The sequence below is a fragment of the Liolophura sinensis genome, chromosome 1, assembly GCF_032854445.1.
Source record: "Liolophura sinensis isolate JHLJ2023 chromosome 1, CUHK_Ljap_v2, whole genome shotgun sequence".
Classification (NCBI taxonomy): domain Eukaryota; kingdom Metazoa; phylum Mollusca; class Polyplacophora; order Chitonida; family Chitonidae; genus Liolophura; species Liolophura sinensis.
The window spans coordinates 77,777,252-77,791,025 of record NC_088295.1 but is presented as its reverse complement, the minus strand read 5'-3'; the positions used below and the strand labels follow the sequence as shown (position 1 = coordinate 77,791,025).

Below are 13,774 nucleotides of genomic sequence, written 5' to 3'. Positions count from 1 at the left end.
CTTATACAGAGGACTATTAAAGACCAGTTGAGCTTGTGGACAAAGCTTTGGTCCATACCACGTCAATACGTGTTATAAGTAATAAGTCAAATCACAAACTTAACAGGAAAAGGATAAGATAATGAATGTTGAAAAGAATACACAACATTTATTTTCCTATTTCTTTTCTTCTTTCTGTTTACAGTTCATATATATAATTATGTGTATATATGTCTTATAGTTTTTCCAGAGCATCGTTATATATTTTATATTTATTTTGTACTTATGTATTTTTTACATTTTTGGAGCAGCTCAGTGTGAATATATATATATATGATGGTGTGCGTGCGTGTGTGTTCGATCTATATCGTACATTTTACATAAACTATCCCAGAATATGCAGATTAACTGGTAAGTCTGTTTTTCCTCTTTTGTACATCATCAATTATAACTTAAAGTCTAGGAGAAAATTTCATCAAAAATAAAAAGAATCTAAACATATCCTTGTCTTCAAGAACGTCTACAGAGTAAACTCAATGTTATATGTAACATTATTGACAAGTTTTATTTTGTTAAATGCTTTTGTTCCAGTATAATACAGACTTTACCGCAGGTTAAATGCTGTTTTCATAAATGAAACATATAATTCAACTAATGATTGCAGTGAAGCCACCAACTAACTGGAGTAAATGGTGCAGCAGGGACAAACCTTCTGGCAATTGGGATGAAGAAGCCGCAAAGAAACAGAGAAAGGTAAGAATTGTTCAGTCTTCTGTCAGTGGTTTTATCCTCCACCGGGATCCGGTACGTGAACGTAAGAATCTATATGTGTTGTCCATCATTCGACAATGTAACTCGAGAGCGCCGTGACTGACTGCCTTCGAACTTTTAAAGTGGTAAGATATCATGCATTCAAACTGGGGCTGTGTTGCGTTTTCAGACATGCTTGCTATACAATGTAGCCGCAGAAGCCATCTTGTTTTCATGTATGCCAGTTTACTTCGTCTGGAAACTTGAGAATGGGGTGTCCAGTTGCCTTAGATTTAATAGACTGGATCGACATCAGTAATAAGGCGGCCACTGGGGTTTGAGAACGGTTGAACTGATTGCCATCAAACTTGGACAGTGGCATAACAAATCCATGACAACACAGCTGCCATTGTTGTTTTCCAGTTGGCTGACTTTGTCCGGGCAATAAATTAAGAACTCTTTGACAGGTCTCCTGCAAAGCTGAAAAGCGATATGACATTAACGAAAGAGCGGCTGGGATCGATTTTCAGCTATATGTAGGTATATAGCTGCGGCCATCTTCATTTTCCTGTCATTGAACTTCGAGTACTGCTGAAAGGATTTCATTCAAAGTGGGACAGCGGAAATTACAAGTTTAAAACGTTCGTTGTCACCTCAAAGACAACAAATAGGAACCCGTTAACGTTACTGTAAGAACGTTAACTATAATGTGGAGCGCACGCACATATAGTACCGTACGCATATTACTGTCTGTACTGTCTTCCATTAGTCAACGTACATACCAGGAAATGATACATGGTCGTCTTGTATCATCAAATATAAAGTTCCCATCATGATTCACCCCATTGTTCACCATTGTGTCCATAGCGTCTTTGTGACGACAAGCGGTCTGTAACGCTCATGACTCTCAATATATGAGGTACAGGTACTTATGACTACATGATTTCAAATCATGTCCTACTGCATTCGGCTGAAATGAAATGGACGCTTTATACCTGCTTTTCTATCATCGCTTATTTCTCCCGATCTACAGTGTGCTTGGGCAAACGTGTATCAATGTGATATGTGTGCAGTACATGCAAATCAAATGAAATCGTCCTGTTTTTTTTTATCACCAAAAACATCTACAAACTTAGCTTGTATATATATCCGGTACACTAATACCTCAGTTTGGCAACGGAATCCGGGCGCAGAGGACACACATATCTATTTTAATTATCTTATCTTAACTATCTTAATTCTTTAATATTATGCATATCGGTACACGGCTTATCAACATATTCACTAAAAGCCATCGCTCAGGGAATCAAGTGCAGTGGGTTAGTAGTAACAAGCAATTTCGTTTTATTTTTGTGTTTTGTGCAGATGCTGTATACTTAATTGTACTACCACTTATATATAAAACAGTTCATCAGAATAATTAGTGAATCAGTTTTTTAGAAAACGTATTCTTACACACAAAGAAAATTTCTTTTGAACCAGGAAAATTATCTTTAAATTATCTTTTTACGGCAAAAGTATTTCCATTGCGTTTGAATTATTTACATTAAAGCAGAAATATTTTTACCGCTCTAGATATCATTTTGTGCGCAGATGAATTATATTCCCGGTTTTTGAAAGAAAACGGTGAAAATGATTTCTTCCATGATAGAAATATTTCAACCGCGATGGGAAATCATTTCCTATAACATTTTCTTTGTAAAAGAAAGGTCATTTTCTTTGTAAAAAATGCTCTTTGCATAAAATGTTCAACTGACACTGAATTGGCCAGTGTGAACTTTCTGATAATGTGCGTTAGACGGAAGTACATCTAGATAGGCCTTTCGGAGAAAAAATCAAATGAAATTCCTACAGTTTTCCATGATGGTTCTGGTTGCCAATTCTTTCTGAAGATGTGCATGATGACGATGATGATTTGTTTGGATAATTGGTCTATTCATGAAACATGTGGTCGAAGTAAATTCATCTCACTCAAGTTATACAGCATTCTTGCAGAATATTCGAATTCTCAAGATAAATCTTAACTCTTAATCTTTACGCAATTGATCCACATTCATTGAACATTTCTGTAGCAAAAACAAGTTACTGACAATTTCATGTAATTTTTCACGATAGTGAAATAAAAGACGAACTATTCGTCCTTCTGTATGAGCGGGTTACACAATTTAAGGGTGATTTGTTTGTAAAAGACCGTGAGGTGTATGCCGTGAGTTACTGTAATCATAACATATTCTAAAATCTCAGTCACTTATAAATCTCTTTGCCAAAGGAAGAGGTGACACATTTTAATAGTGGTAAACAATCCTGCATGCTTCCCAACCTTGTAATAAATATGCCCAGTTTTTGTCTTCATTCGCTGTTGGTTCTGCGTATTCTGCATATAACACATCCATTTGGTTGTCATGGCAATGCACAGTATAACGTAAGCTAAATATCAGTGTAGTGCCATTGTCGATTCTTTATGTGTCATTTCTCTTAAAACTTGATCTGGTGATACTAAGGTGTAATTCTGTAAATGTGTAATTTTTGGATATATCATGGTTGATTAGTTTCTGGTTCCACTGCTTTTTACCTCGTCGTCATATGACTGGACGTTGCTAAGTGAACATTAAACTCCAAGCAGGCATACACACATGTACATGCATTGTTTTGCGTTTCCGAATTCGTCCAAAATGCGTTGAATGTTGAATGAATGTTGAATGCAAAACCTCTTACAGTCATGCAGGTCGTCGGTTTCCCCGGGCTCTGCCGTGTTTCCTCTCACCGTATTACTGACCGCCGTCGCATAAGTGAAATATTCTTGAGTACGGCGTAAACAAGCAATCGAATAAATAAATCATGCATTTTGATGGTGTTTTTATTTTCAGAAATGCCCTGACATTTGTGAAAGTCCTATGCGAGCGGAATGTCGAGTTGTAGGAACAAAAGTACCGTGGGATGAAACTGGTGACGTGTTTCATTTGGCATGCTCCACAAAAGGGCTGTCCTGTAAGAACGATGACCAAGAGGACCGGAAATGCGAAGATTATGAAGTCAGATACGAGTGTCCACCAGGTATTGCTTCATGTGTCATTGGCTTTGTAGAGGCTTCAGTGTTATTGAAGCACCCAGATTTTCGGTTCATAAGTATGCAAAGCAGGTCTATGTAGATTTAGAAATAATTATCTGCGTGAAATAAATGAGCACCGTTAAACAACAGCTTCAAATACGAATCCTGTGCATAAAAATTAACAAAACAGTCAAGTGTGACTGTTCACATTTAGACAAGCAGATAGGTTTGGATATAAGTATGAGATAAAAAAACCCTTATAATTTAACACTACTTGGGGTACCGTCAGAAAGGTTAAAAATACATATACATAATTGATACCATTACATGTACGATATTTAGGATTAAAATACGTATATGTTCTCTATTTCTTTAACAATGGGTATTTTAGTGATGGCCACCTTATAATTTATTACCAAGGAGTTGCTTTCGAAATGTGTAAATATATATTACTATAAGTTAACGTACAGTAGGACCCGCTTTATTGCCTAGGGTATAAAATGCAAGCAAATATTATGCAATCAGTCAGTCTATTTGATTTAAACCAAATTTAACGGTAACGTACTGAACTCTCACCTTTTAGTGGTATATAGGTAACTGTCACGTCGGCTGAACTGCAGAAGTCATCGTGTTTTCGTTTCTGATTTGGATTTTCATTTTTTCAAAACTGACAAATCCTGGAAACTTTTCGCTGTAAAAATTTCGCTTTTATTTTACATTTGGCGTTAATAATGCATTTTCATTATCAGTGTTTTGTTGTTTATCTTCACAAAGATGTACATGAACGATAATCGCACATATAGGACGATGGTGCGGTAATAGAGACTTACAAAATATCGTAATTTCGTAACTGATGAACGATAAAAATGTCACACGCCGCTTTATCTTCTGGCCCGGGTGAATTTGTTTATTCAAATAAATTTCTTGACGGCACATGGGCATGCAGTTTACGTAGATTATCCATTAAAACTATATGTTGTTAGCCAATCGCAGAACAGTATATTTAGATATTATTTGCTTTTGTTATACAGTTTGCTAGGCAATATAACGGGTTACACCTCAAACCGAAATAGTCAGGATTGCACAAACCGTGAAGTGAATAATTCTCTGTTTATTCTCAGACAATGATGAATGTCTTGATGGAACAGCAGTTTGTGATGAGAATGCCGAATGCATTAACACGCATGGCAGTTACAAGTGTTCTTGCAAGAAGGGATATGTTGGAGATGGGAAAAACTGCTATGGTAGGTTATCGTCCGCTTTCATTTAACTTTCATAAAGTCATAAATGCACAAACTGAATTGTTTCTATCCTTTCCCTGTTTGACCGCTCAGGTGGCCTAGTGGTTAAAACGTCCTCGTTGAAGTCTTCATACGAAGAGTTTCATTCATACGAGCATACGTACATAATGGCATAATTGTTAGAGCGTCGGCCACGAAGTCGGTAGACTCGGAATGAAGGTCGGGTCGGATCATACCAAAGACTTTAATAATGGTGCTTGCTGCTGCCTTGCTCTGCGCTCAGCGCTGAGAGGTTAGAGCAAGGAAACATGAATGGATGGCCCGGTGTCAGTATAACGTGACTGGGTGGGTGTCATGTCTAATGTCTTCGGCATAATGCTTCAGTGGCGGCAACGCTTTGGTGGCATGGACTCGCATGGATAAGAGGACACAATATATATACACACAGCTAATGATTCCTCGTCGTCATATGACCGAAAAAATATGACGATAAACCCAAACATACATACCTGTTGTTTATTTTTTAATTAAAAGCTCATGGTTGTGACTTAGGCACGTGACGGTGTGATTTATTTATTTCACAGAGGGAGCAAAATGCACCGCCTGGGGAGACCCGCATTACATCACATTTGATAATGTCAAATTTAACTTCCAAGGGCTGTGTAAATACAGGCTTGCTGAACCATGTAAAGATTTTGGTGGAGTGCCTGACTTCAATGTTATCAGCAAAAATGTGCCATTCGTGAAGAAGGAAGGCATAGCTCTTACCAAGTTTGTGGAAATTAAAGTCTATGGTTTCTTCATACTTCTGAAAGGAGATACTCTACAGGTAAGGTTTTTTGGTGTTTACATTTATTGACATGATTTGAAAACATGACGGTAATGGTTACTTATTTTCACAATGCATATCTGGACATACTCGTTACATGCATTCTCTTTGCGTAAAGAATGCATAAGATGATTCTGACCGAAATTTTTTTATTGATAAAGGCTTATTAAATAGATCCTTGGGAGGAAATCAGTGGTGAGGCCAAGCCCAATCAAGCCTAAGTGCGTATCTCAGGCAGTTAGTGTCGTGTAGCGGCTGTTATGTAAAGCCAGATTAGAGACCGGCACGTCCTGTAAGGAGTACATTATCTGGGTTTTAATTCTTCACGATTGTCTGCTGGGAGAATGAAGGAATGCAGCATAATGACCCAGAAGCCTCTCACCAATGCGGTCGCTGTGAGTTCAAGTCCAGCTCATGCTGGCTTCCTCTCCGGCCGTACGTGGGAAGGTCTACCCGCGGATGGTCGTGGGTTTCCCCCCGGCTAAGCCCGGTTTCCACCTGGTCACCTACGTATAAGTGAAATATTCTTGAGTACGGCGTAAAACACCAATCAAATAAGCAAAATAAACATCAGTTCATTTTATAGCCGATTGTATGTTGCAGGTTGACATTTACCAATATTGAGCAATAACGTCTCAATACTACAGCATTAGTTCATCTTCATATCTATCTCTCAACCCCCCCCCCACCAAACATAAAAACCAAAAAACAATGACATAGACTTTCTTGACAATATCAAATACTTATCTACAGTCTAGTTTGTAAGCCTGTTCTTTGTAACATTGAGAACAGACTCGACATTACTAAACTGAAATGCTCAGTATGCAAGATTCGCCATTGACCAAATATTAGCACGTCCATCGGGAAGTCGGAAGAAAACAAATTTTTAAAAGAATAGTAGAACTGTCGTGGTGTTCAGGGGCTGGTAACAAGCAAAACAAACGTTATGCTAAATGAACTAAAATTTTACCTCCCAAAAATGCATATTTAGAGGCAAATAAATATCATAAAATATTGCTTTTGGTGCTGAAAACGTACATTTTTTCCAAAACTTTCCAAATAAGCCTCAAAACACCTAACACCATGTAGTCATGGGTCAAGTTTTGAGTCATTTTCTGTGCATTAAGGATATGTGCTTTGTAAGGTAATTGTTTCTGTCTTGTGTATTGTAGGTAAATGATCAAGACGCTACACTGCCACGGCGATATGAACCTGCCAGTAATAAGTGGCCAGGATCCTACCTCGACATTGCCAACAGGAAGAGAGGTATCCGAGTCACTACAGATTTTGGCCTCATCGTGGACTATGATGGAAAACACAGAGTGGAAATCACAGTGCCCAAGTTACTTAAGACTCATATGTGTGGCTTGTGTGGAAGCTATGATGGTGACAAGAAGGAAGAATACAGATTGCCTGATGGAACCATTGTGGAAGACGCCAATGACTTTGCAGATGCATGGGCTATCAAAGACGATGATCCCAAGTATGTGGTGATTCTTTTCAGTCTTAGTTATAAGTACACAATTCATATACCAGCGTGATTATAAAATTATCCTTTCTTATTTTGGGTGGGGGGTGGGGGTGGGGAGTCTGATGAATGGGTAAATGTTTAGGGTGAATGAGCAATACATTTGTGTCAGTAATTATTTTTTTCACTTTTCTGATGAATGGGTAAGTGAGGGAGCAATAAGTTTGTCTGGGTATGTGAATAAAACCTGTCATTTTGAATAGTTCTAGAGACGGTGACGTCTAATGTATTGTAATTAACACCACATATTTTTTTACCCAATTTCTGCTTAAGCCATGGTGTTAAGGGCGTGTAAATTGCTACTATTTGTAAATTTACATGAACAGTTAGAATAAAACACTATTTCACCGTTTATGTGTCGCCATTTACCAGCTACCACACTGTCGTGGCTGCTCTGGTTTACTCTATGCTGCACGTCTTTAATTATATTGTAGTTTCCTTTTTTGTCCCTCAAAAAGATAGTGGAAGGCGGACATACGTCCATTTGTATTATGAACTCCTGAAAGTAAATGAAGGGATCACTTTAAATCTTGGACAGTACCTTACCCTCACTGACATGATAGATTGTTTTTTACTGAGCTCCGTGATCCAAGATGTATGTTGTCAACCATCTTCATTGTAATGTATTTGTCTGAATGGTACGTACTGTGAATATTCAACTGGATAACATTTTCTTTGTCAAACTTGCACCTGGCAGTGTCATGGATCAGACGGGAGGGGTGAGAATATCATCTGCGACTTAGGAATGCTGTCAACAACGCTGTCAACAAAAAACAAATAAAAAAATCAACTTCAAACTTTGGCGGTGCTTTTCCGTCATGTGGATGGAAAGATTGATAGGCTTGCATTTCGCTCACATCTATCGTCAAAGATAGCTTAATTCTATTGACCATGTTCGATTTCATTGAGATATCGGTATCAAAATTAACCCGTCATAAATGTTATTCAACTTCTAAGTCATGATTCCTACATGTAAAATGAACATCACGCAATATTTCCTTTAACGAGAGACAGCTTATTTATTACACAGAAGCATGCACGGGCTGAAAACCAACCAATGAGTATGCTAAAATTAATTTGCCTAAATAGAGAAGATCGAGTTCATCATGTCATCCTTTTACGTGTAACTATATGTGCATTACATTTATGTCTGATAGAATTACATTAATTCCAAGCTTTATTTATGTTTTTTAAGATGCAAGGCCAAAACCCCTGTCGAGGCCAAGTGTTCTGACGAAGCCCTTGCCAAAGCAAGAGCGCGATGCAGTATCATATCTGATGAGAGCGGACCATTCGCTGAATGCCTTGCAGCCGTCCCTAGCCATGCAGCCCAGTTCGTAGATTCCTGTGTGTTTGACATATGCGTTGTACCAGAAAACGATGCTCTCTTCTGCCCTGCTGTTGAAGCTTTTGCCGCTTTTTGTGAGAGCGAAAAACTCAACCCCAAATGGAGAACAGCAGATAGATGCCGTATGTTAACATGCCGTATATTTCCTGCACAGTTATAGCTTAGCTGAGCTTCTCTGACTTGAGACTTCACACTTAATCACATTTAAATGCTGTATATAGGTACATGTGTATTATATTTGTAATGAAATTTATAATGAATTCATATACTGACATACTGTATTTCACCTGAAGACAATCATTTTTCAAGTGACACATTTTGCTTGATTCTGATTCGTTTGTTCATCTTAAAATGCATTTTCAGAACTTTTGAGAAGTTTGATTAATTGTTTGTCAGAAAAACTTATTTTTTGGTATCATTAGTAACATTTCAAGACATTTATGTGCTTTTGAAAGTGCATTTTAAAGTCTCCATTAATCTGCCACATTGATAATAGGATGTACTATAGAATATTATCTTGTACTGGTAAAGCAAAGCTGACTAGTTTGAGTATCTTTTAACCATAACTCTCATAGCCTCAATAAAAGAACATAAAGATTTTTATGCATCTTCAGGCCTCTTAATCTACCATACAAATGTCCTTCCATGATAGGAAATACACTGCATAAAAATGAAGTGAGAAGCATTATGAAGAACACTGAAAAGTGTTTTTAAAAATATACTTATCTTTCAAACTTTATTTTCATTGAATTATATACTGTCAAAGACATGAATTGATAGGTGGGCTTTATGGACAGCACTGCCAGTGACATGGTAATCTGACATAACATCACCTTACCTTTTAGTCACCTTTACATTCACCTGTCGGCAACTGTTTGAAAACATTATTTCATAGGGGTCTGATATCTTCTGAGAGACAATAATTTGAGCTATTCTTTGCGATATTAATAAATTTGATAAGCAAGTACAATTTTTCTTAAAAATCTCTTTTAAGCAATCTTTTACTAGTGAGTAATAAGAGTTTTCCAACATTAAGGACGGTGTTTAGAGTGGGAAAACCCTTTTGTTGAGTCAGAGCACTTAAACACCAGTTATATTGTTTATAAAGCACATCAGGAATCCAAATATCTGAATGAATTTTGTTCTCTTTATAAATTATAAGAATATGTACATGAAAACATATATGAAAAAAGAATACATAAAATAAACTCTTTGGTGACCTTGCTCCTTTCTCTCATACTTTTATTTGTATTTAAAGATGATCCGTTCCTAAGAATAGGATTCTTCGGCCAGCAACGTGCGGATGGTCGTGGGTTCCCCCCAGGCTCTGTCCGGTTTTATTCCCAACATAATGCTGGTCGCCGTCGTATAAGTGAAATATTCTTGAGTACGGCGTAAAACACCAATCAAATAAATAAATAAATAAAAATAGGATTAAAATATGATGGATATCATACATTGAGCCTGCGCCTCAGCTAACATGTTCATGACCAGTAAGGTAGTTTGTTCAAATGAACTGTTCAATGTTTTGACTGCTGCCTTAAGAATTTTTTCTGCTACCTGACCATGGCCGGTGATTTTCTACACCCATATGCTTGACAGCCATCATATGAGTGAAAAATTCTTGAGCACGGTATAAAAACACTAATCAGATAAATGAATATAATCAACCTGAGTGTTTATTTTCAGCTCTGGTATGTGGACTAAACATGCATTTTGATGAGGCGGGCAGTGCTTGTGAAGCAACCTGTGCTGATATTGATGCCCCGGCTACCTGTTCAGACACACCTTTGGAGTCCTGTCAGTGTGACACAGATTACGTCAAGAGTGGCTCAGTTTGTGTGCACATATCAGAATGCGGCTGTACGGTGAACAACAAGTACTACAAGGTAACACTATTACTGTACAATTCAAGAAATGTAATGTGTTTTTTGTACAGTGTATTTAATATACTGTTCAGTCTTAATGTTTTGGGTAAATTAGCTTTAAATGTGAGGCTTTGTTGGCTGTCAACATTCAGCGTGACATATACTAGTGGCACCTATTCACCTATGACATGACTTTAGAAAAATCCATGCAGAAAATATACATGAACAGGCATTATAATTACTAAAAGAGTAAATATTTATATATTTATGTATTTATTTGGTTGGTGTTTTACGCCGTACTCAAGAATATGTCACTTGTACGACGGCGGCCAGCATTATGGTGGGTGGAAACCAGGCACAACCTGGGGGAAACCCACGAGTATCCGTAGGTTGCTGATAGACCTTCCCACGTACTTTCGGAGAGGAAGCCAGTATGAGCTGGACTTGAACTCACAGCAACCACATTGGTGAGAGTCTTCTGTGTCATCACGCTGCGCTAGCACGCTAGCCAACTGAGCCACGGAGGCCCCAAAAGAGTAAATATAACGCCAAAATAAAAAAGTAACTACGTTCAACTTTCTCCCAATTCTGTATTTTTAGCTTAAACGCTGAAAATTTACAATCACCATTAGACAACTATGCGTCATAATTACTGTCAAAATAATTGTGATTGCTGACACATAAAAGCCACTTAACAGAGCACCTATTTTTGTTCAGAAATAACTTTAGATCAAGTTGACCTCTCAGTTTACTTAAATCTGCATGTATCTCGATTGATCTCTGCTGTTTAACATACTTTACAACTAGTGTGACTCAACCAGTGTGACTCAACCAGTGTGACTCAACCAGTGTGACTCAACCCGTGTGACTCAACCAGTGTGACTTAAGCATGTCCAAAGAATGCGAGGGTCCTGTTGATTTACGTGTTTAGCTTTTGGCGATCTAGAACTTTAAAACTAAGTATCATAGTGCGAGAGCAGAAAGAAGATTTATTTTTGTAGAAATAACTGTCAAACACAGTCTCTTTGATTTTTTTTATTTATTCATCCATTTACGTGTATCAAAGGGCAGACTATAAGACCGATGTACACCCAGTCAGTCACTTAGTCCATCCATCTGTCCATTAATATATCTAAAAATGATGATTTATGATTTTTTTCTAGCAAATGTAAACCTGAAACACGTTAACAAATGTAATGGCAGGCGTTAATTGGTAACATTAATTACATTTGCATGATAAATTGTAATCGTGCATGACTATTAAAAAGGTTACCTTTGCGAAATGAACCTTTTCTTTACTGATAGATTGGAGAGAAATGGTTTGAAGATGACTGTACCGCCATGTGCACCTGTGTCGACCCTGGAGAGAAAGAATGTGACAACACCGTGCAGTGTCACGAGCATGGCGAATGCTACGTAACTGATGATGGCTCGAATGACTGTCGTTGTAAAGGTGGATTCAAGGGCTCTGGACAGGATTGTGCTGGTAAGTCAGGGTGTAACTGATTATACCTTAACGTTGGCACTATGTCAGCCATACAGGGGTGAAAATATTTTTATGTTGTTTTAATATAAAAAAGTTCTGTTGATAGACGTTCTTGGTGAAATACAAATGTAGGTATCTCATTCCCGTGATTTGTGTGGGAATGTGTGTCCCGTGACTGTTGAGCTTAGGTATTTAAATCTATCTCTTGCTGCTTTTACTGCGGACTTTTTGCCAGATTGTTTGTCAAAGTTGCCTGGGTCCGTAAGGTCTGATCAGTGCCATCCTCCGATAACCTGACACCTCACCTAACACATTACTTTAAGAAATTCACAGAACTTGTCAAAAGAAAACTAAAGCATTATACATGGTACTTCACACAACATCTGTTTTTACTCGATTGGCACTTTCTAAGAGAAAGTGTCATTTCACACTTTTTCACATTTCACATGACTCAAACTAATCAATCCCCCTCTCCTGCCTCCTAAAACAAATCCCCGGAAAATTGAAGTTTACCCTTACGTTAAATACAATTTAGTTGATCTTGTGTCCATGTTTTCTAGCTCTGTGAACAAGAATGTTTGTACTTATACTTACAGATGAGAACGAGTGCTCATCCAATAACCATAAGTGTCATCCAAATGCCCGATGCATCAATGCCCAAGGGGGTTATGATTGTCTCTGTACATCAGGATTCCAAGGTGATGGATTTGATTGTGAAGGTAAGGGCCTCGTGCTATGAGAAAGATGTCGTACACTTCCCGAATACATTCCAGCTACACAGATGTCGTATGGACATGTACCACACTTCCCAAATACATTCCAGCCACAGAGATGCCGTATGGACATGTAAGACACTTCCCAAATACATTCCAGCCACACAAATGTCGTATGGACATGTACCACACTTGACAAATACATTCCTGCCACACAGATGTCGTACGGACATGTACCACACTTGACAAATACATTCCAGCCACACAGATGTCATATGAGCATGTACCACACTTCCCAAATACATTCCAGCCACACAAATGTCGTATGGACATGTACCACACTTCCCGAATACATTCCTGCCACACAGATGTCGTATGGACATGTACCACACTTCCCAAATACATTCCAGCCATACAGATGTCGTATGGACATGTACCACACTTGACAAATACATTCTTGCTACACAGATGTCGTATGGACATGTACCACACTTGACAAATATATTCCAGCCACACAGATGTCGTATGGACATGTACCACACTTGACAAATACATTCTTGCTACACAGATGTCGTATGGACATGAACCATACTTGACAAATACATTCCTGCCACACAGATGTCGTATGGACATGTACCACACTTGACAAATACATTCCAGCCACTCAGATGTTGTTATACTAATTTAAACGTCAACTTTATCTTGAACTTATCTTTGTTGCAGAAAGGTTTACTCTTCAAAGTGAAACATTGCTTGTGACATGTATTTCAAATGCGCATCCTTACGTATTAAGCAGGCTTAATTTCTTTACATTATTTTTGTATTTAACCCTCTGCATACATGTTTTGTGAATTTCTTTAAATTTCATTAAAAAGACGCTGTGGCTCCATTGATGTGCTTCACAAAAAGTGAAATTGTGTCAGTTGGCCAAGAATATGTACCAAAGATATTTAAACCTAGAAACAGTTTTACTGGAACAGTGG

At 37.9% G+C, this 13,774-nt stretch overlaps 1 protein-coding gene across 1 annotated transcript in view; it reads left to right on the top strand.

Annotated features, from left to right (window-relative positions):
- Nucleotides 1-461: 461 nt before the first annotated feature.
- Nucleotides 462-13,774, top strand: part of LOC135464292 (uncharacterized) — a 50,655-nt gene continuing 37,342 nt past the window's right edge. Inside the window, exons 1-9 of the mRNA XM_064741749.1 lie at nucleotides 462-732; nucleotides 3,597-3,783; nucleotides 4,900-5,022; nucleotides 5,604-5,848; nucleotides 7,021-7,331; nucleotides 8,572-8,846; nucleotides 10,414-10,613; nucleotides 11,898-12,078; nucleotides 12,675-12,797. Of these exons, the coding sequence (XP_064597819.1) occupies nucleotides 613-732; nucleotides 3,597-3,783; nucleotides 4,900-5,022; nucleotides 5,604-5,848; nucleotides 7,021-7,331; nucleotides 8,572-8,846; nucleotides 10,414-10,613; nucleotides 11,898-12,078; nucleotides 12,675-12,797 (1,765 nt within the window). The 5' untranslated portion in view covers nucleotides 462-612. The remainder of the gene's footprint in view (nucleotides 733-3,596; nucleotides 3,784-4,899; nucleotides 5,023-5,603; nucleotides 5,849-7,020; nucleotides 7,332-8,571; nucleotides 8,847-10,413; nucleotides 10,614-11,897; nucleotides 12,079-12,674; nucleotides 12,798-13,774) is intronic.